Consider the following 20,472-nt stretch of genomic DNA (forward strand, 5'->3'; position numbering starts at 1 on the left):
CGAAAGGGAGCATTCTTTTAGCATTCTTTTCGAGAGGACTTGAGCATAGAAACAAGGATGTGATGCTGAGGCTTTATAAGCTGTTGGTCAGACTGCACTTGGAGTATTGTGAAGTTTTGGGACACCTATCTAAGAAAGGATGCTGGCATTGGAGAGGGTCCAGAGGAGGTTCGTGAGAATGATTCCTGGAATTAAAGGGTTAATGTATGAGGAGCGTTTGATAGTTCTAGGCTTGTACTTGTTGGAGTTTAGAAGAATGGGGAGGGGATCTTATTGAAACACATTGAAAGACCTAGCTGTGGAGAGGATGTTTCCTATCATAGGAGATTCGAGGACCAGAGGACAGAGCCTCAGATTACAAGGATGTCCCTTTAGAACACAGGAGGAGAAACTTCTTTAGCCAGAAGGTGGTAAACTTGTGGAATTCAATGCACAGATGGCTGTGGAGGCCAAGTCGTTGGGCATTTTTAAAGCAGAGGTTGATAGGTTCTTGTTAGTAAGGTTGTCAATGGTTATGGGAAGAAAGCATGAGAATGGGGTTGAGAGGAATAATAAATCAGCCATGATGGACTGGCGGAGCAGACTCGATGGGCAGAATGGCCCCATTCTGCTCCAATGTCTTATAGTATTATGGCCATCCCTGATAATGCAGTGCACCCCCCCCCCCCCCACTCAATTTCCACATCCTGGTGCGACTTTGACTTCAGTTTGAGGTCTGACAGGTCCACAAACTTCTAACCTGGGAGCAAAAGTACTCTTGCTAAGCCACAACCCACAGTATTTGGATGATAAAGAGGAGAATTAATTGAAGTTAAGGATTGCATAAAAGCCAAGGAAAGGGCATATAATGTGGCAAAAGTGAATGGGGATGATTGGGAAGCTTTTAAAATCCAACAAAAGGCAACTAAAAAGCTATATGAGGGCAATATGAGGGCAAACTAGCCAATAATATCAAACAAGAAACTAAAAGTTGTTTTCAGCTATATAAAGAGTAAGAGAGAGGTGAGAGTTGATACTGAATCACTAGAAAATTATGCTGGTGAGGTAGTAATGGGGGACAAAGAAATAGCAGATGAAATTAATGGGTACTTTGCATCTTCATTGTGGAAGACACTAGCAACATACCAGAGGTCCGTGAGGGAGCAGGAGTGAGTGCCATTGCTATTACAAAGGAAAAAAGTACTAGGCAAACTCAAAGGTCTTAAGAGGATATGTCAGCTGGACCAGATGAACTACATCCCAGAGTCCTAAGAGAGGTTGCTGAAAAAATACCAGATGCATTAATCACGATCTTTCAAGAATCACTTGATTCTGGCATGGTCCCGGAGGACTGGAAAATTACAAATATCACTTCACTCTTTAAGAAGGGATGAAGGCAAAAGAGGAAATTACAGGCCATTCAGCCTAACCTCAGTGGTTGGGAAAGTGTTGGAGTCTATTATTTAAGGATGAGGTTTCAGGGTTACTTGGAGACTAATGATAAAATAAGTCAAAGTCAGCATAGTTCCCATGAAGGGAAATCGTGCCTGACAAATTTGTTACAATTCTTCGAGGAAGTAACAAGCAGGGTGGACAAAGGAGAGGCAGTGGATGTCATTTACTTGGATTTTCAGAAGGCATTTGATCAGGTACCACACATGAGGCTGCTTAACAAGATAAAATCCTATGGCATTACAGGAAAGATACTGGCTGGATAGAGGGATGGCCGACAGGCAGGAGGCAGCAAATGGGAATAAAGGGGGCCTTTTTTTGGTTGGCTGCCATGACTAGTGGTGTTTATCAGAGGTCAGTATTGAGACTACTACTTTTCACATTGTCAATGATTCAGATAATGGAATTGATGGCTTTGTGGCAAAGTTTACGGATGATACAAAGATGGGTGGAGGGGTAGGTACTGCTGAGGAAACAATGCAATTGCAGCAGACATAGACAAATTTGGAAAAATGGGAAACAAAAGTGACAGATGGAATACAGTGTTGGGAAATGTATGATAATGCATTTTGGTAAAAGAAACAATAATGCAGACCGTTACCTAAACAGGAAGAAGGTTTAAACATCAAACGTGCAGAGGGACTTTGGGAGTCCTTATGCAAGACTCCCAGAAGGTTAATTTACAGGTTGAATCTGTGGTAAAGCAAGCAAATGCAATGTTGCCATTTATTTCAAGGGGAATAAAATATAAAAGAAAGGAGATAATGCTGGATCTTTATAAGACACTAGTCAGGCCACACTTAGAGTATTGTCAACAGTTTTGGGCTCCATATCTCAGAAAGGATGTGTTGTCATTGGAGAACGTCCAGAGGAGGTTCATGAGGATAACTCTGGGAATGAAAGGGTTAACATATGAGGAGCATTTGGCAGTGTCGGGCCTGTACTCACTGGGATTTAGGAGAATGCAGGGGGATCTCATTGAGACCAACCGAATGTTGAAAGGACTAGGTAAGGTGAAATGTGGAGAGGATGTTTCCAATGGTGGGGGTACCCAGAATGAGAGGGCACAGCCTCAGAATTGAGGTGTGACCTTTTAGAACAGAGGTAAGGAGGAATTTTTTTAACCAGAGAGTGGTGATTCAGTGGAATGCTCTGCCACAGACTGCAGTGGAGGCCAAGACCGTGCACATATTTAAGGTGGAAGATGATAGTTTTCTGATTGGTCAGGGCATCAAAGAATATGGCAAGAAGGCAAGTGTATGGGATTGAGTGGGATCCGGGATCAGCCATGAAGGAATGGTGGGGCAGACTGGATGGGTAGAATGGCCTAATTCTGTTCCGATGTCTTATGGTCTAAGTTTCTAAAACTACAGAATATTGCTGTTTTAAAATATAGGAAAAGCTGTCTCCTGAGGTTGCCAAATCTGGGATGTATAACCACAGGGAATACGTACAACTGTACAGAAAAGTACTGGCCCTTTAGCTCATGATAACGTGCTGAACTTATAACGCACTAAAAAATGAATTGAACCCTTTCCTTCCACGCAGCCCTCCACTTTTCTTTCCTCCGTATGTCTATATAATAGTGTCATGAACGTGCCCATCATATTTCCCTCCAGCACCAACCCTGGCAAGACTTTGCAACTACCTGTCATTCTCTATGTGAAAAAACTACCACTGACATCCTCCCCAGACTTTCCTCCAATCCCCTTAAAATTATTCCCTCTTGCATTAACCATTTCTATCCTGGAAAACAGTCTCCGGCTGTCCACTCTACCTCTGCCTCTTATCACCTTGGACACCTCCATCAAGTCACCTCTCATCCTCCTCCAAAGAGAAAAAGCCCCAGCTCACTCAACCTATCCTCATAAGACATGGTCTCTAATCCAGACAGCATCCTGGTACCCCCTGTAAAGCTTCCACATCCTTCCTACAATGAGGCAAACAGAACTGAACACAATACTCAAAGTGTAATCGAACCAGAGTTTTATTGAGCTGCAACACTACCTTGCAGCTCATGAACTCAAATCAACCAACTAATGAAGGCCAACACACCATCCGCCTTCTTAAGCACCCTATCAAATTGTGCATCAACATTGATGGATCAGTGGACATGGACCCCCAAGAACTTTCTGTTCCTCCACACTGCTAATTAACCCAGTACTCTACCTCCAAGTTCAATTAGTCTTTGATCACGAGCACTGAAGTCATATGCATGCGTGAGCTCGCTCAGCTCCCAACATTTGGTAACACAGGAGAGGTGTGAGTACAGCAACCAACCGAAGTTCTCCCATTCAAAGACAAGCATCTTTCCTGTCCCATTGTTACCAAGGAGAGTCTGTAGTGAGGTTAGGTTTGCAGCAAAAATGGGGAAGGTTACAGGTAGCTTTGCTTCAATAATGCATGCACAAGACTCCTCGAAAGCCACGCAAAACTCTCAAGCTATTGCAGTCGTTGATAGGTCAGCAAAATCTTCTCATTGTATAAAGAAATCTGGTTCATTTACAGATCATGTGCTTCTGTAGCATACACTGGCAGACAATGATCCTACAATGCACACCAAGTACTCCCTTCAGCATCCACCCACTTCCTGCATTCCATGGTTCAATCCATCCATTTATTTATATGGTCAGCTCAGCCCTGGCCATTCTTGCAGTCCATGTTCGGGCTTGCTGTAAAGGTCAGTCGAGCACATGCAGCTAGTTAGCTTCATGCTTGGACAAGGGTTGCCACGGGCAAGTGGCCTGTATATACCACAAGCTGGCCACTGGAACAACACAGGCCAGCAGATCAATTTATCACAAGGATTGAGTGCAGAACCGAAAGGAGTTTCAGCTTTTCCCGACAGGCCATTTGAACCTTCCTTTCAGCAGGGTAGAGAGACCAGGGCCCGTTTTCCACCTGTCTCCATGGTTAGATGCCCAAACAAAGGGATAGAACTTCACTCACACCATATTCTTACCCAGTCCTAGCTGCCAATTTTAGTTACCTAGATGGATATGTTCAAGTGATTGGCTGCATTTCAAAGCAACTGATACACCCTTTCATCAATGAGTTGTTCATTAAGCAGTAAAACATTCTTACCTTTGGCTCTGGATTATATATATAAAAATACGATTTGGTAAGTGTCTCTACAATCCACATGGGCAAAGTGCCCTAAATTTCCAATTCAAGACTTAGGCAATGTTATTATTTTCTGTTAAAGTTGCCTCAATTAATTCTTTGAAGATTAAAAACAAAGAAAAGCCCAGTGGGTAAGAGAAGACTATCTGTTGCCTACATACTGTATCTACACTTCATGTGCTATAGACAAGGTTCCAGTTCAGTAAAAAACAATCTATTTAGTTCCCTAAACTGTTCATATATAGCCTAAATGTAGAATTCTGTCAATGTCCTGCCTTCCTACTCTCTGTGAATAAGCTAATGTCTCAAAGTGATGCGGTTACTCAGTGGGCTCTGAGTTACTTGAAACATACCTGTTTTACATGGGAGATCAGGGCAGATCAGCTCAGGGTCTGAAAGAAAGAGAAACAGGATGTAAAAACCATTCACACCTTTGGCAAGGACCCAGAAATAAATTTAACAGAGTAATCTCCTCAGTTAAACACATTCATCCCCTGCCTATCAAGTAATGTGTACTAATCCAGGCTCCAGTCTTTCTACAGTTCCCCAGCCGATGGGTTTGATCTTGTATACCCATCCCATATAACTTTGTGTAACATTTTACAAAGAATCTTTAGTGGTAGAGTCAGATAGATAGAAAGGAGAAAAGCCACCTCAATCTAAAAGAAATGTCCCCCCAGCCCTAACCATACATCCAACTCTGACTTAAACACCTTCACCACAACCCTCATAGGAACCCAGGCTGTCTTTCAAATGGTTTCAATTTTCACATAAGGAACAAGAGCCATCTGGAAGGGTAGTGAAACAAAGAGGGGGGGGAGGTCAGGGAGATGGGGTGGGAGGTGCTGATGCAGGGTTTTGGCCTGAATCATCAACGATTTCTTTCCTCCTACAAATGCTGTTTGACCAGTGAATTATTGGTTTCTCCGGATTCCAGCATCTGCAGTCTCTTGTGTTTGCTTTAAAGCGATTTGAAAGCTTGTTTTATTAAGGAAAGATAGGGATGGAAAAGAAGTGAGGAGTGCCTCATTTAAAACCTGCTTTCTCTTCAACCAAGACAACAATTCCGGTGGGGGGGTGGGGGGGGGGGGGGTGTGGCGCGGTTAACCAGCTTCACAGGAGCATTCCTTCACTTTTCTGGCTCTTAATCGCATCAATCAATCCCTTCTGTGTGTGTATATCAGTCTCCCCACCAATACTGTTGAGCTCAACCACTCCATACATCTCCCTAGGATGATTTAGTCAAAAATTTAACAGTAGGGTCTACAACAGAAGTCTATGAGCCACTGAGCAAAGGGTGGGGAGATTGATACCGTGGAGTAGTTCAAACTTCCTGAAGACATGTTTGAGCTACCTCCCATGATTTGGACCTACCAGGGCAGAGAAGTGTCTCCATCTTGTCGATGAATTCCTCAGCCACCAGGTCAGCGAAGAGGTTCATCTTCTGCACGCGCCCATTCTGCTGGCAGGAGATGGACCGCAGTGTCTCGTCGTCCTGCTCCCTATCGAACATGTCTCCGATGCCAATGGCGTTGACGATAACATCACCCTGGCAGAGGGAGGTGAGCAGCGTGTCATCATCCCGCGGATCATGGCGCCCGTCGGTAATCACCACAGCGAAGACCTTAGCGTGCTCGCGTTTGTTGGCCTTGATCAGCTTGTCGTAGGCAAACTTGAGGGCAGACGGGGTCCACGTCCCACCTGCAATCCACTGCAGCTTCTTGACTGCCTCCTTGAATGCCGAGAGGGAGTTGATTCTTGGGTCATTCAACTGTACGGCTTCAAATGTTCCATTGTGGCTGTACTGGACAACGCCAATGCGCGCTCCTGCGGTTCAGCAAACGCCAGAAGGTTAACGTATAGTGCAGAGTAAACAGGAGAGCAAGAAACCCCAGAGAATACTGGGAGCCAAATAGATTGCAGAGCACAGAGGCAATGTACAGGGCACAATACATTAAGATTGTTACATTCTAATTCTAGGTCCTGATCAAGGGTGACATTCGCAAATGCAGAAAGCCGAGAGTTTGCAAATGAAGTTTGGTATCTGGAGCACACTACCAGAGGAAATGGTAGACTCAGATATAACTACTATTCTTTTCGAGGCATTTAGACAAAGAGTAAAATATAGAAGGATACAGTCCTAATGTAGACAAAAGGGATTGTTGTAGGTGGGCAACACTGTTGGCCAATGCTTGCTATGCAATTCTATGAATGAGATAGGTAAAATGTAAAAATAAAGCAATAGACCAGTTCAAGTGACCTAAATTATAGATAGGGAGGATTTAAAACATAAGATTATGTGAAGAAAGTTTCCCATTAATGTAATTAGGGGTTAATTTGCATAAGGATGCCTTTCTGAGCTGCTGACCTGTTTTAGAATTCGGATCCTTGGCCATTGACCCCAACCGGCTCACAGTGTTGATGACGAAATTCTTCTCCAAGGTGAAGTTGGTCAGTCCAATACTCTCAGAGCTGTCGATGACGAACACGATATCCAGTGGTCCACACTGCTTCTCACAGTCTGGAGAGAGGAGAAGGGGGAAAGTGATAAAGTTTAAATATGCCAAGTAAACATTTCTGAAAGAATTTTGACAGATTTGTGAATGTAAGCAGTCTAACCCAAAATCAGTGAAACTGCTGATTGCTGAACTCAGAGATCCAAAAAGCAATCACTAGAACGTAGGGTTGCTGGAGGACAACAGAAACAGCCAATCCTGTAGACTGTCTTGGTGTTGAGAAGACACATCACTTATGCTGTTATTGCAAAAGAACTTAAACAACTAGTGAGATAACCCATTTTGGTTAACCCCAATCTCATGACGAGAGTGGGCCCACTTATATTGTGATTAGCCCTGCAATTGAACAGAGAGTTGCCCAGCCAGTGGATGACTGCACCCAAGACTCTGCTAGAGGCAATAGCAGGGGAGTAGTCAATGCTCCAGTTATGGAAGATTTGACCCAATGTCATGTCCATATCAGTCAAGTGGAAATCCTGTGAGAAGCTGGCACCTCCATGTGTTGACTTGCATGTACAGCACACTTGGTCCCTTCTGCCAGTTTCCCTCTACTGGTAGAAAGACCCTTCGGAAAATGCCTCTACAATGCGGCTGCATGTTAAATTCTTCCGTGTATGAACCGCCAGACTCACCGCAACATCCACAAGTCTCCCGAACGTACATCATCACATCGCATTCCTAGGGAATAAAGCGACAGGAGCAATCAGAAGAGAACTTCCACAGAAACCCAACGAAAAGAAGACCAGGGACAATGCTATAAGTGTCAGGTGAAATGGTAGGAACTTTCTGCAAGCTCTATAGATGCTGACAAATTCATCAAACCAGTTGGGCCACTACCACCCTCCGTGGGTCCACTAGGGATATCATCTTCTCGAGTCCATTTGGAAAGAGAATCTGACTCAGTTGGATTATTGTTCACAGCCAGGGAAATCTCATCCCCATTATTTTAACATCCAATTAATGACAATAGTCAAAGGATTTGAAAGGAACACTAATTTATTCTCTTCGCCATGTCTAGGAAGTTTCAGAGTTCTATGGAGCAGACAGCATTTAATCCAACCAAGGAGAGCAGTCCAGTGATGGAGTCAGTGAACTTGAGATGACCAGCTAGTGCTCACCAAATGGATCTAAATTGGAAAAGGCAAAGCTTCAGCCCTGTTCTATCACCTTGCCTAGCCTACTGCCTATCAGCTCCCAACTGTGGAATAGGAAACACTCAATAACTGATCAAATCCCCTCTGTTGCAAATCGTTGGTTTTCTTAAAAGCAAAACCAAAAGATACTAGAAACCTGAAATAAAACAGAAATGCTGGAAACACAGAGAAACAGAATTAACGCTTCAAAGCACTGACCTTCCATCAGAAATCCAGTGTTCACATCTTTCTGGAGAGATATACCTGACTCAGAAATGCTAACTCTGCTTCTTTCAACATATGTTTCCATCAGCTGTTGGCAGTTTACCAGTTTAAGGGATACGGGGCTGCTTACGAGATTGGAGATGCCTCAAATCTCACTGCTCAGACCCGAGGTTGGGTCCAGATTGCTCTGGGACTTTTTGTTGTTTCACTTATTTGTTCTTTTCATGTGGACGTAACTGGGAGAACCAGCAATCAGCCACTCACTTCATTCCCCCAATTTGCCCTGGAACAAGGAAGTACAAGATGCAGTCACTTCACTGGGCCTGGAGTCACAAATAGACGAGACCAGAAATATTTTCTTTTGAAGGACCATTAGTGATCCGGAGAGGTTGTTACAATAAAGAGGTAATTTAGAACTAGACTAGTACAGGCCCTTCAGCACACAAAGGGCTGCCCCTTTAACCTACTCCAAGATCAACCTAACTCTTCCCTCCCACGTAGCCCTCGATTTTACTTTCATCCAGCTGCCTAAGGATGTTATCATTGATACCAGCTTTCAAGTCCACATTTTTTTAATTATTTGGATTAAAATTTTCGAGTTGCCCTGGTGGGATTTGAACTTGCACCTTTGGATTAAGTCCAGGAATTCGGTCTAAAGGATTAACCACGATGCTTTTGTGCTCCCATCCAAGTACAGTAGCAGAAAGTAATGGAGGAGCATTAAGTAGTATTCCGTCACCCAGCACTGCGTCTGCACTTGGAACATCAAACGTGCTTACCTTATAGCAGACAGTCACTGAGTGGCAGCAAACCTTATTGAACACAAACTTGTCCAACGCCCATGTAAAAATCTTTTGGTCATGAACGGTAGGTGGACCAGACTGTTACTGGAGTCATCAGGTTAACTTCCCTATGCCACTTGTTTGATGCCAACCAAGCGGACCTTCCTTCCCTCATGATGACCCAGTCTTCCAGGTCCTGATCTCTTCTGATTCCATGGTTGAAACTCCAGCTCTCCTTCTTTGGGCATCATGCCATTACAGCCTGTGCCATGATTTGTACCTGAGGCACTTCCTCCACAAGCATACGCTATCCCTTTGCGGGGGTAAGTCAGGAAGACTGGCACAGCACCCCAGGCAATGGTGCAGTTTCAAGCCAAACATAAAATGGGAGTTGGCCTCCAGCACAGAGTCAACTTATGCACCGGTGCAGTAAAGTGGCTGTTTCTGGTCCAGTGTTTCCCTCCCCAGTTACTCTGTAAAAATATTGTTGGTGCAGCCAGATGAGGGAGAAGGCTTGGCAGGTGGGTGAAGGTAAAAAGTTTGCTTGCTCAACATTCAGGAATCATCCAATCAGATTGCGGAGTTCTGTCTGAATGGAAAGGTGGGCTGCCAATGGCCAGTGGAGGAAAGCAGAATCTCCAAGGTCTTGTGCTGAATCATCTTGGCTATGTCAAAAGAGAGCTGGGGATTGCGTAGGGCAAAATGATCATTGACCTCCCCCCCCCACCGGGTGTGCTGAATAGGAAATACTTACTGTTAGAGCTGGGTCACCTGGAGGCCCGGGGCTACCCTGCATCATAAACAAGAAACAGCATTAGCTTGAAATGAGGCAATGAGTCAACAACCTAAAGTATTCTGGAGACATAAGAGATTGTAGATGCTGGAATCTGGAGCAACACACAAAAAAATGGAGCGACACAGTGGATCAGAATGCATCCATGGGGCAAATTGGACAGCCTGCATTTCAGGTTGAGAACTTTTGCCTGGATTCAAACAAAGGATTCGGCCCAGAACATCGTGGGCAAAACCCTCGCAACCATTGAGCACATCTACATGAAACATTGCTGTAGGAAAGCAGCAGAGATCATCAAAGATCCTCACCACCCCGCCCATGCTCTGTTCTCGCTGCTGCCATCAGGTAGCAGGTTCAGGAGCCTCAGGTCTCACACCACCAGGTTCAAGAACAGTTACTACCCCTCAACCATCAGGCTCTTGAACAAAAGGGGATAGCTACACTCATTTAACGACTCTTTTACCTTGTTATTTATTGCTATTTATTTATATCCGCATTTGTAGTTTGTTTACAGTTTAGAGTTCCTGATGTTTACAGTTACATTACTGTTGTATGGATTTCCCGCAGAAAAAGAATCTCAGGGTTGTATGTGGCGATATGTACATACTCTGATAATAAACTTTACTTAGAACTTTGAAGGGTCTTGACCCGAAAGGTCAACTGTCCAATTCCTCCAAAGATGCTGCCTGACCTGAGTTCCTGCAGCTTCTCTGCGTTGCTCTAATGTTCTCCCCATTGGAATCATAGAGACAAAGGGAGACAGGCCCTTTGGCCCACCGTGTCCGTGCTGACTGTCAACCATTTACACAGATTCCATCTTACTTCACTGCAATCCCATTAACTCCTCTGATTCCTGGAGAGATTGAGAGCAGTTTCCTGTTGCTGGTTAACCCATCGGCCTGCACGCCTTTGGGATGAGAGAGAAGAGGAAGCCAAGGGGCTCAGAGTGAACTGATTGCTGTAATGGTGTCAGGGTGAAAGGAGCCCTCTGACTGGATTGCTACCACACCCCTCTGTTTCCGTTAAATCACCAGTAGGTTGGGCTCCTGACTACAGACGCTTTTGCTTTTTGAACTCTGCTATAAGAATTAGCTACGTCTGACTGGACTGACTGCATGTCTGTCCATGCGGTGTGTATTTCCATGTTAAGGATTCATCCCGTGCTTTTTAAAAGCTGATCTGACCTCCAGAAAGAGGTGCACTCTGGGCAGACACTCAGCCATACTCCCACCTCTGAGCCGTACTTTGCTCCTCCTGCACTGGGAGAGAAAACAAATGGGACCCTCATAACCTAACCTGGAAACTGAAGAATAACTAGCTCGACAGCTACACTCCAGCCTCGTCCGCCGGCAGAGACCTTGACCCTGCCATAGGGAAGAAAAGCAGATGAGTTTTGGGCTTATAGGACGCAGCAGGTAGTGCTGCTGCCTTCCTGGGCTCAATTTAGTCTCAGGTGCTGCCAAGGTAAAGCCTGTTCATTCTTCCTGTGTCCATGTGGGTTTGCCCTGATTACCCCCCATGTCCAAAAGATGTGCATGTGGGTCGATCAACTGTCTGCTGTAAACTACCCCTTGTGGAGGGAGATTCAGACTGAGGGCGAAGGGCCTGTGAGTGAAAGAAAATTACAAGGAAAATAAGTTGGTAAATGGAATTGCTTCGAGGGCAGCACAGAATCGATGGGCTGAATGACCTCCAATGTTGCAAGAAATGCGTAATATGAGAAAAGCACAATGCCATTCATGATGTAAATGTTGAACTTCAACAAGGCAGTCCTGGATGCCTGTATTTTAACCTATTCACAGGATCATTAACACAATACATAGCACTCCTGTAAATTTTTAACCCACTGTTACACTCACCGTTGGTCCTGGTTCTCCTGGTTTCCCTCTCTCTCCTGGCTCCCCCACTGGCCCAGGATCACCCTAGATGAAAAGGAAGCAAGCTGTGCTGTGATTTTTTTTTGTTCAGTTAGAGACACATTATAACTGCTCCAATTGGACATGTGGAACTACAGAAAGACAGGTATCTGGTTGACAACTGAGCGGATACCAGCTATCCGCAAAGGCTCTGAATACCTACAAGTATCTGGGAGTACAGTTAGACGAGAAGCTAGACTGGACTGCCAACACAGATGCCTTGTGCAGGAAGGCACAGAGTCGACTGTACTTCCTTAGAAGGTTGGCGTCATTCAATGTCTGTAGTGAGATGCTGAAGATGTTCTATAGGTCAGTTGTGGAGAGCGCCCTCTTCTTTGTGGTGGCGTGTTGGGGAGGAAGCATTAAGAAGAGGGACGCCTCATGTCTTAATAAGCTGGTAAGGAAGGCGGGCTCTGTTGTGGGCAAAGTACTGGAGAGTTTAACATCGGTAGCTGAGCGAAGGGCGCTGAGTAGGCTATGGTCAATTATGGAAAACTCTGAACATCCTCTACATAGCACCATCCAGAGACAGAGAAGCAGTTTCAGCGACAGGTTACTATCGATGCAATGTTCCTCAGACAGGATGAAGAGGTCTATACTCCCCAATGCCATTAGGCTTTACAATTCAAACGCCAGGACTTAAGAACTTTTTAAAAGCTATTATTAATGCTTTTTGAGATAGTGATTTAGATGCATATCATATTTTTTACTGAGTTAAGTATTGTATGTAATTAGTTTTGCTACAACAAGTGTATGGGACATTGGAAAAAAAAAGTTGAATTTCCCCATGGGGATGAATAAAGTATCTATCTATCTATCTATCTATCTATTGCGTCTAACCAAGTTTTTGGATGTAATGTTGAAAGGATCCTAGGAAATCAGGCTTACCTCTTCACCAGGAATCCCCTTAATTCCTTGCCGTCCCTTGTGTCCCATTTCTCCTTTGGTACCCTGAAGGAAAAAAGGAAGTCTTAATGTTGGACAATTTGACTTTAATCTTCTGGAGAGTGATCTTTGTCCTGAAACTGGACATCATTCATTTTAGAGTGTGAATTCATGCTGCATTTATGTACCCCTTCCACCATTTGGAAGATTGCACGTAAAAACATCTGCAATTTCCTTGCTCTAATCTTATAACCATATAACAATTACAGCACGGAAACAGGCCATCTCGGCTCTTCTAGTCCTTGCCGAATGCTTACTCTCACCTAGTCCCACTGGCCCGCACTCAGCCCATAACCCTCTATTCCTTTCCTATCCATATACCTATCCAATTTTACTTTAAATTACAATATCGAACCTGCCTCTACCACTTGTACTGGAAGCTCATTCCACACAGCTACCACTCTCTGAGTAAAGAAATTCCCCCTCGTGTTACCCTTAAACTTTTGCCCCCTAACTCTCAACTCATGTCCTCTTGTTTGAATCTCCACTATTCTCAATGGAAAAAGCCTATCCACGTCAACTCTATCTATCCCCCTCATAATTTTAAATACCTCTATCAAGTCCCCCCTCAACCTTCTACGCTTCAAAGAATAAAGACCTAACTTGTTCAACCTTTCTCTGTAACTTAGGTGCTGAAACCCAGGTAACATTCTAGCAAATCTCCTCTGCACTCTCTCTATTTTGTTGACATCTTTCCCATAATTCGGTGACCAGAACTGTACACAATACTCCAAATTTGGCTTTACCAATGCATTGTACAATTTTAACATTACATCCCCCTCCTGTACTCAATGCTCTGATTTATAAAGGCCAGCATACCAAAAGCTTTCTTCACCACCCTATCCACATGAGATTTCACCTTCAGGTAGCTATGCACCATTATTCCTAGATCACTCTGTTCTACTGCATTCTTCAATGCCATACCATTTACCCTGTATGTCCTATTTTGATTATTCCTACCAAAATGTAGCACCTCACACTTATCAGCATTAAACTCCATCTGCCATCTTTCAGCCCACTCTTCTAACTGGCCTAAATCTCTCTGCAAGCTTTGAAAACCTACTTCATTATCTACAACGCCTCCTACCTTAGTCTCATCTGCATACTTACTAATCCAATTTACCACCCCATCATCCAGATCATTAATGTATATGACAAACAACATTGGACCCAGTACAGATCCCTAAGGCACACTACTAGTCACCGGCCTCCAACCTGACAAACAGTTACGCCCCACTACTCTCTGGCATCTCCCATCCAGCCACTGTTGAATCAATTTTACTACTCTTCTGATGGGATTATCTCATTTTATCCTAATCCATCCTTCTAGCATTATTTTATATAATTATTATTATTGAATATTGCTTCCTTGTTGCATGTTGCCCCAACACACCACAGCAAATTCCTGACATGTGAACATGGTAAATAAAATTAACCCTTGATCCTGATATGGGAGAGAGGTTGAACAAAGATGGCGGGGGTTGGGTCTGGATCTAAGATGACTGGGGTTGTGGCTGCACCTCAATGTGGATGTGATCTGCTCTGCCAGGGCTAACTTCCTACTGAACCAGTTACCAGCCTTCTTTCAAGATACTTTGGCCTCCGGAGAAAGTAGGCCTCAACGCCGGCCTTATATCTCAATTGGTATTCGTAAAAGATGCTCCTCACCTAATGTAGCAGAAAGCACACTGCCAGACTGAAATTATCTCGGCCTGTTGACCAACACACAGAAGCCTTAGTACCTCATTTTCCTTGTATCCTGAGAGATGTTAAATTCTTATGCTTTCCATACAAATGCATCAGTTGAAATAAACTGGCATTGCAGGACTAATTTCTGAGGTGAGAGGGTTACCCTGTCATGAGTGGTGTAAGAAATTCTTTGGAGTTTAGAGGAATGAAGGGAGATCATACTGGAGCAAATAAGATATTTAGGGGCACAGCAGGGTAGTTGTCCAGATATTTTCCCCTGTGGTAGATGATCAAATGAAGGGACATAGTTAACAAGATTTGGGAGTGGTATTTTAAAACCAAGGTCCGCAGGGACTTCTCACTGAGGGTGGTGAGGCTCTGGAGGATTGTGGACACCAGATCACTGGGGGATTTAAGGAGCAAGTAGATAAACTTTGGAAAAATTGTAGAATTGTGGCTGTTGGTCACTGGCACAAAAGAGAAAGCGAGGCCTGGGGCAGATTAGCTATGATCGCATCAAATAGCAGGGCAGGTTTGAAGCGGTGATCTTACTCATCGGTCTTTGTGCTCCAGTAAGAGTTTTAGACATGATCTTGAATCCTTGACTGGCCTGTTACTGATTCCAGTATTCATAAACGAGATTATCAACACTCTCTGGACAATAACATCTAGCCTCCTTTTGTAAAGTCAACTCACGTGCAATCTACCATCAGCTGACAGGGACTTAAAATTCAACCACTTGGCACATCAGATTAACATTTTGTAGGTCCCCACACAGACTTTTGAACCAGTGGAAACATCCGCTCACCATATAGCCATCAGGTCCTCGTTCTCCCTCGTCACCCTAAGGAGCAAAGGAAAAGAAACAGTGATACCTTTCTGTTTGGGCTTGTCCTACCACAGAGCGATACACTGTCAGGGGCAACACACGAGGAATCAGGGCAATGTTCCGACAATTAACAACTGAAAATGGAGTTAAGCAGATTTGTTGGAGAGGTCTTTTTCCCACTCCCATACATCTGTCCATGGCATTCTCTGCTGCCACAATGAAGCCACTCTTACTTTGAAGGAACAAAACCTCCTCGGGTAACCTCCAATGAACACCTATTACTTTTACTTCGGTAATTTCTACCCCCTCCTCTTCTTTCCAATGCCCACTCTGACTCCCATCTAGTGGCAGCCATCACCTCCCACTGGTGTCACTTCTCCTTCCCATTTTCCCATGGTCCATCTTCCTCTCCTATCAGATCCCTCTTTCTTCAATCCTTTAACTTTTTGACCTATCACCAGATTTGTGAAGGGGTGAAAGGGATGGATGGGGGAGAGGAGAATGAGGGGAGGGGTTGAGAGGGGAAGAGAAGGGGAAAAGGTGGAAGGGAACGTAGTCAGAAGAGATGGGAAGACAGGATGAGAGAAGAGAATAGGAATAGATCAAGAGGGGAAAGCAAGTAGTTCTTTGCTGTTATCACCTTCATCATCATTATCCATTTTCAATGAGGATTAATATTTTTATTGGATGAATATAACATGTCCAATCTTCATTAGTACACACCAGAATTTCCAACTAAACAATTTATAACCCCAAAGCGAGCAGACTTTGGAGGATTCTCCTAATGATTTATACTTCTTTTTTCATCAACACAGTAATATTGCTAATGTAAGCACCCTTGGTTCAATTATTTACTGTTTTTTTTTGAAAATAGGGAATTAACACAAATAAAGGAAAAGATTTGGGAAAGGGGAAAAATATGGAAAAATTAAGTAAATAAGTACATAGGGATTGGCTAATTATGTTTGGGGATAGGAGCAAACATGAACGAGTTAGGATATAAAATCCTACAATGGTAGTTACATAGGGTTATATATAATATTTTGGACCAGAAGTAATGGTTCAGAAGAGATACATGGAATTATTATTAATCCACTATTATTACTATTTTTCTTAACAATTATTGTCATTGCTTAGTCTAATAGGGTGGAACTACAACTGCACATAATTATCTATTTCAGTGCCTTATTACTTTTATATTATCTCAATGTGTACTTATGAATGTATAAAAAATTATAGATTAAAATTAAATAAAAAAAATAAAAAAAATTCCAACTAAACCAGCTCACAACTCTAAACCTGTGTTGTAATCCAGATCAGCTGCAACTGGTTATATTTTGTTTGAATAGATAATATAATTTGTAGACGTTAGTTCAGGTTTCACTGTGTGAGAGCATTTTTGCTGTAAAGGATTAGAATGCTCCGCCTCCAGGTTACATAAGCAGCTTTCAAATATTCTGAAAATCCTACCCATTAAACATGTGTGGAAGAAAACTGCTGAAGTAGGGAAGGAGTTCATTAAAAGTAATGAAATTATCATGCCATTACCTGGTCTCCTCTGGGTCCTGGGAAACTGAATCCTTGCCTTCCTTTGTCACCCTAAAGACAAGTTGAAGAAATAAATTACATGGGCAAGACAGAGTGAGCCCCTGATAAACTCAAGACTTGCATTTGTATGGCATCTTGAAGATGCTTAGGTACAGATGAACTTTTGAAGTCCCATGACTTCTGAAGAACATAAATAAGGCAAATTTTTAAAGAAAGTATGGCAACAAAAAGACAAGTATTTGAAAAGAAAAAACTTATCAGATTTAAATTAGATAACCATTTTGTCAAGCACCTTTGCTTCATTAGGGTGAGTTTTGCTGGTGGTCACCCATTTTGATTTTACTTACCATTCTGACATGGACATGACCTTCTCTACTGCCACGATGAGGCCATCCTCAGGTTGGACAAGCAACTCCTCATATTCCACCTGGGTAGCCCCCTAACTGATGGCATGAACTTCGATTTCTCTAAGTTCCAATAATTCTGCTTCCTCTCCCTCATCTCTTTTTCCATTCCCTATTCTGAGTGCCCTCTTTCCCCTTCCCTTCTTCTCACCTGCCTATCACCTTTCCCTAATGCCTGTTCTCCTTCCACTCTCCTCTCCTATCAGGTTCCTTCTTCTTCAGCCCTTTACCTTTTCCAACGATCGGCTCCCAGTTTCTTACTTTATTCCCCCTCTCCCTCCCACGGACCTTCCCCCGACCGCATCTCACTCATCACCAGCCAGCTTGTACTCATTTGCCATCTCCACCTCTTTATTCTGGCTTCTTCTCCCTTCCTTTCGAGTCCTGATGAAGGGTCTTGGCTCAAAATGTTGACTGCTTATTCTTCTCCAGAGGTGCTACCTGACCTGCTGAATTCCTCCAGCATTGTGCAAGTGTATATCAGAGGTAGGACAGGGAGAGAAGAGAACCTTCCAGAATCAATGCGGTGCTGAACATTCCATGCTAAATTCTAAATGGTCCTGCCTCCTCATTTCACCCCTAATCAATCCTTTCCAGCTCCCAAAGACCTTACCCATCTCCCCATGATCTGAAATAACAGCCTCCCTACTCCCCCCGCACTCCCTATCATGTCTTCTCTCAGCATCACGCTCGATGGCTTCCACTTCATTTCAATTCTGTTCAGGAGTACTCCCCCTTCTCAGCCTCTTCACCCACGTGACTTTTCTATTCCAAACCAAACCTCTGCCCTTTCCTCACCTCACCCACCCATCCCAATCACACCTTCCCTGCCCTGAGTACAATCCCAGACTCAATGCTTGAAGGAAAATCATACTGGTTCACGGTTCATCTGTAGACACCTAGTGGAGTGTTGCACCTCATCAGACTGAGGGAAAGAAGGTCCCACGATTCAATACTGGGAGGGTCTTACCCACATCCTTCAGTGCAGGGATAGCCACTGGTACCTAACCTAGCTCTTGCATCCAAAGCACCTCGAGTTCCCCCAACTTTTGACTGAACCTTCTCCAAAGTCTCCACCATCTACTTGTAATGAGGCAACTAGAATTGAATGCTGTACTCCAAGACGCAACCTACTCACAGTTTTATAAAGCTGTAATTAGAAGAAATAAGATGGCAAATTCTAGGAAATCTCAGCAGGCCGGCCAGTGTCTGTGGAGAGGGGGAAGGTCAATGGACTTGCGGAACCCGAGGAGAAAAATAAGCAACTCAAAGATGTTGCAAGTTGCAGAGAATATGGGGAAGGCAGGAGGGAAGGTCTGTGATAGGTTGGTGGCAAGATAAGTAAAATGACACAATGCATGATGGACAGGGAAATTTAATGTTGAGTACTGTAATGTGCCAAGTTAGAAGATGACACTTTGTCCTTCAAACTTATTTGGGTGTTGACTAACACAGAAGGACAAGGAACAAAATAATTTAGAATTTTGATTGTAAATTCAAGTGGCGGGCAAATAGGCGCCTGGGATTGCCTTTGTGGACTGATTGGAAGCTAAGTGGGTCACAGAATCTGTGATGGTTTCTCCGACACAGATGACACCGCATCGTGAGTCTGCTAAACTGAAAAAAGTGCAAGTGGATCACTGCTTCATCCTGGAAAGTCTGTTTGGGTCTCTAGATGGTGGGCAGGGAAAAGGTGTAAGTGTTGCTTCTCCTGTGACTACATTGGAAGGTGCAAAGGAGGGAGAGCGGTTAGCAGGGACAGACAAGTGAACAGGAAGGTCATGTGAGGCACTTGATTGTCCTAGGGAATGCTGAAAGGGAGGGGGAGGTAAAGGTGCCTGACAGCAGAATCTTATCTCATGCTTTCATTTGGGATTTGCAGTGTCATTCTTTAATTTTGAAAAATACTGCTAAAGTTGTCCAGATTCAAAGATTATTGCTGTCTATCTTATTATTCACATTTAGCCTTGACACCATTTAACAAAGAATCAACAATGTTTATGGCCAAATGCATACCTTGGGGCCTGGAGGTCCAGGCTCACCTCTTGGTCCAACCTCACCTGGGTCTCCACGTGATCCCTGAAAAAAGCAAAAGGTGGGGTTTTTAGCTGGTTGTTGAGTTCATAAACACAGTGTAGCTGCACAACACTCAACTGATGTATATCCTGTGCCTGGGTCATCCCATGATGGGTAGGCAGCAATTGGGGCAGTGGTGATGGCGGGAGGGGAGAGGCATGGGATTAAACTTCAGGAATCGGGTTTGTTGCTTGCTGGGTCAGAAAATGCAACTTACGTTCACGCCTGGTCCTCCAGGTTGGCCAGGGGTTCCTCTGGGTCCTGGGAGGCCAACATCTCCCTGTGAACAAAGTGAAAGTTTCAGTGAGTCAGCTGGTAACCGTGACCTCCTGCTTCAAGACCTCAACGCCTTGAACTGACAATGCCAAATACTTGAGTAATAGCTCAGTTTGTGCCTTCTGCAGTAGATCAGGACACTGACTACTCGTGTTCAGCTTATCCTTGTACCACTATTCCTTCCTTAGACTGGCTATTCAAATACATCAGCTTTCTTGCTCTAACCAGAATACCCCCACTGCCCCCCCAATACTACAGTTATATGAGGAGGGGCTTCCATTCTACAGTGATATGACAAGGAGCTTTCATTCAGAAATACTGGAGAATGCTAGACTGTTCCTCATTATTTCTAGCATTCAGTTAGGTCATAGCTTATCTATGTTCTAATTTTATCTAATTTCCTTGGTTCAATTTTCTTTAACACCTCCCCCCCCAAGTTGGACATCATCTTGACTTGGGAAAGTATCACCGGTGGTTCAGTGTAAATCACGTGAACCTTTTCCAGTGGCCCCATAGGAGGGTTACCACCGGAAGGACTGCAGTGGTTCAGAAGGAAGCCCACGATCACCTTCTCCAGGGCAATGTATACTGGCCTTGCCAGTGACACTGAGATCTCAAAAAGGAATTAATAGCTGGATGGACTAGAGCTCCATGCACATCACTAAAGGACTGTGTCACAAGACATCCCTCTGGCCCATTGTATCTGTGCTGGCTCTCTACTGGAGCAAGTCTCCAGTTCCACCAATCATCCCTTTCTCTGCAAGCTTAGAAATCTTTCTCCTCCCT

The 20,472-nt window shown here is 43.9% G+C and overlaps 1 protein-coding gene across 11 annotated transcripts in view; it reads right to left on the bottom strand.

The window, feature by feature from the left end:
* The window catches only part of col6a2 (collagen, type VI, alpha 2), a 67,532-nt gene that overhangs the window by 9,776 nt on the left and 37,284 nt on the right, over positions 1 to 20,472 (bottom strand). For all 11 annotated transcript variants that reach the window (XM_073046480.1, XM_073046479.1, XM_073046486.1 and 8 more), the window contains 11 exons: positions 19,628 to 19,690; positions 19,351 to 19,413; positions 16,931 to 16,981; positions 15,362 to 15,397; positions 12,808 to 12,870; positions 11,863 to 11,925; positions 9,965 to 10,000; positions 7,703 to 7,748; positions 6,923 to 7,075; positions 5,929 to 6,381; positions 4,908 to 4,946 (listed from right to left, as the gene is read on the bottom strand). In XM_073046480.1, coding sequence (XP_072902581.1) covers positions 4,908 to 4,946; positions 5,929 to 6,381; positions 6,923 to 7,075; positions 7,703 to 7,748; positions 9,965 to 10,000; positions 11,863 to 11,925; positions 12,808 to 12,870; positions 15,362 to 15,397; positions 16,931 to 16,981; positions 19,351 to 19,413; positions 19,628 to 19,690 — 1,066 coding nt within the window. The remainder of the gene's footprint in view (positions 1 to 4,907; positions 4,947 to 5,928; positions 6,382 to 6,922; positions 7,076 to 7,702; positions 7,749 to 9,964; positions 10,001 to 11,862; positions 11,926 to 12,807; positions 12,871 to 15,361; positions 15,398 to 16,930; positions 16,982 to 19,350; positions 19,414 to 19,627; positions 19,691 to 20,472) is intronic.

Source organism: Hemitrygon akajei, chromosome 5 (genome assembly GCF_048418815.1).
Source record: "Hemitrygon akajei chromosome 5, sHemAka1.3, whole genome shotgun sequence".
NCBI lineage: Eukaryota > Metazoa > Chordata > Chondrichthyes > Myliobatiformes > Dasyatidae > Hemitrygon > Hemitrygon akajei.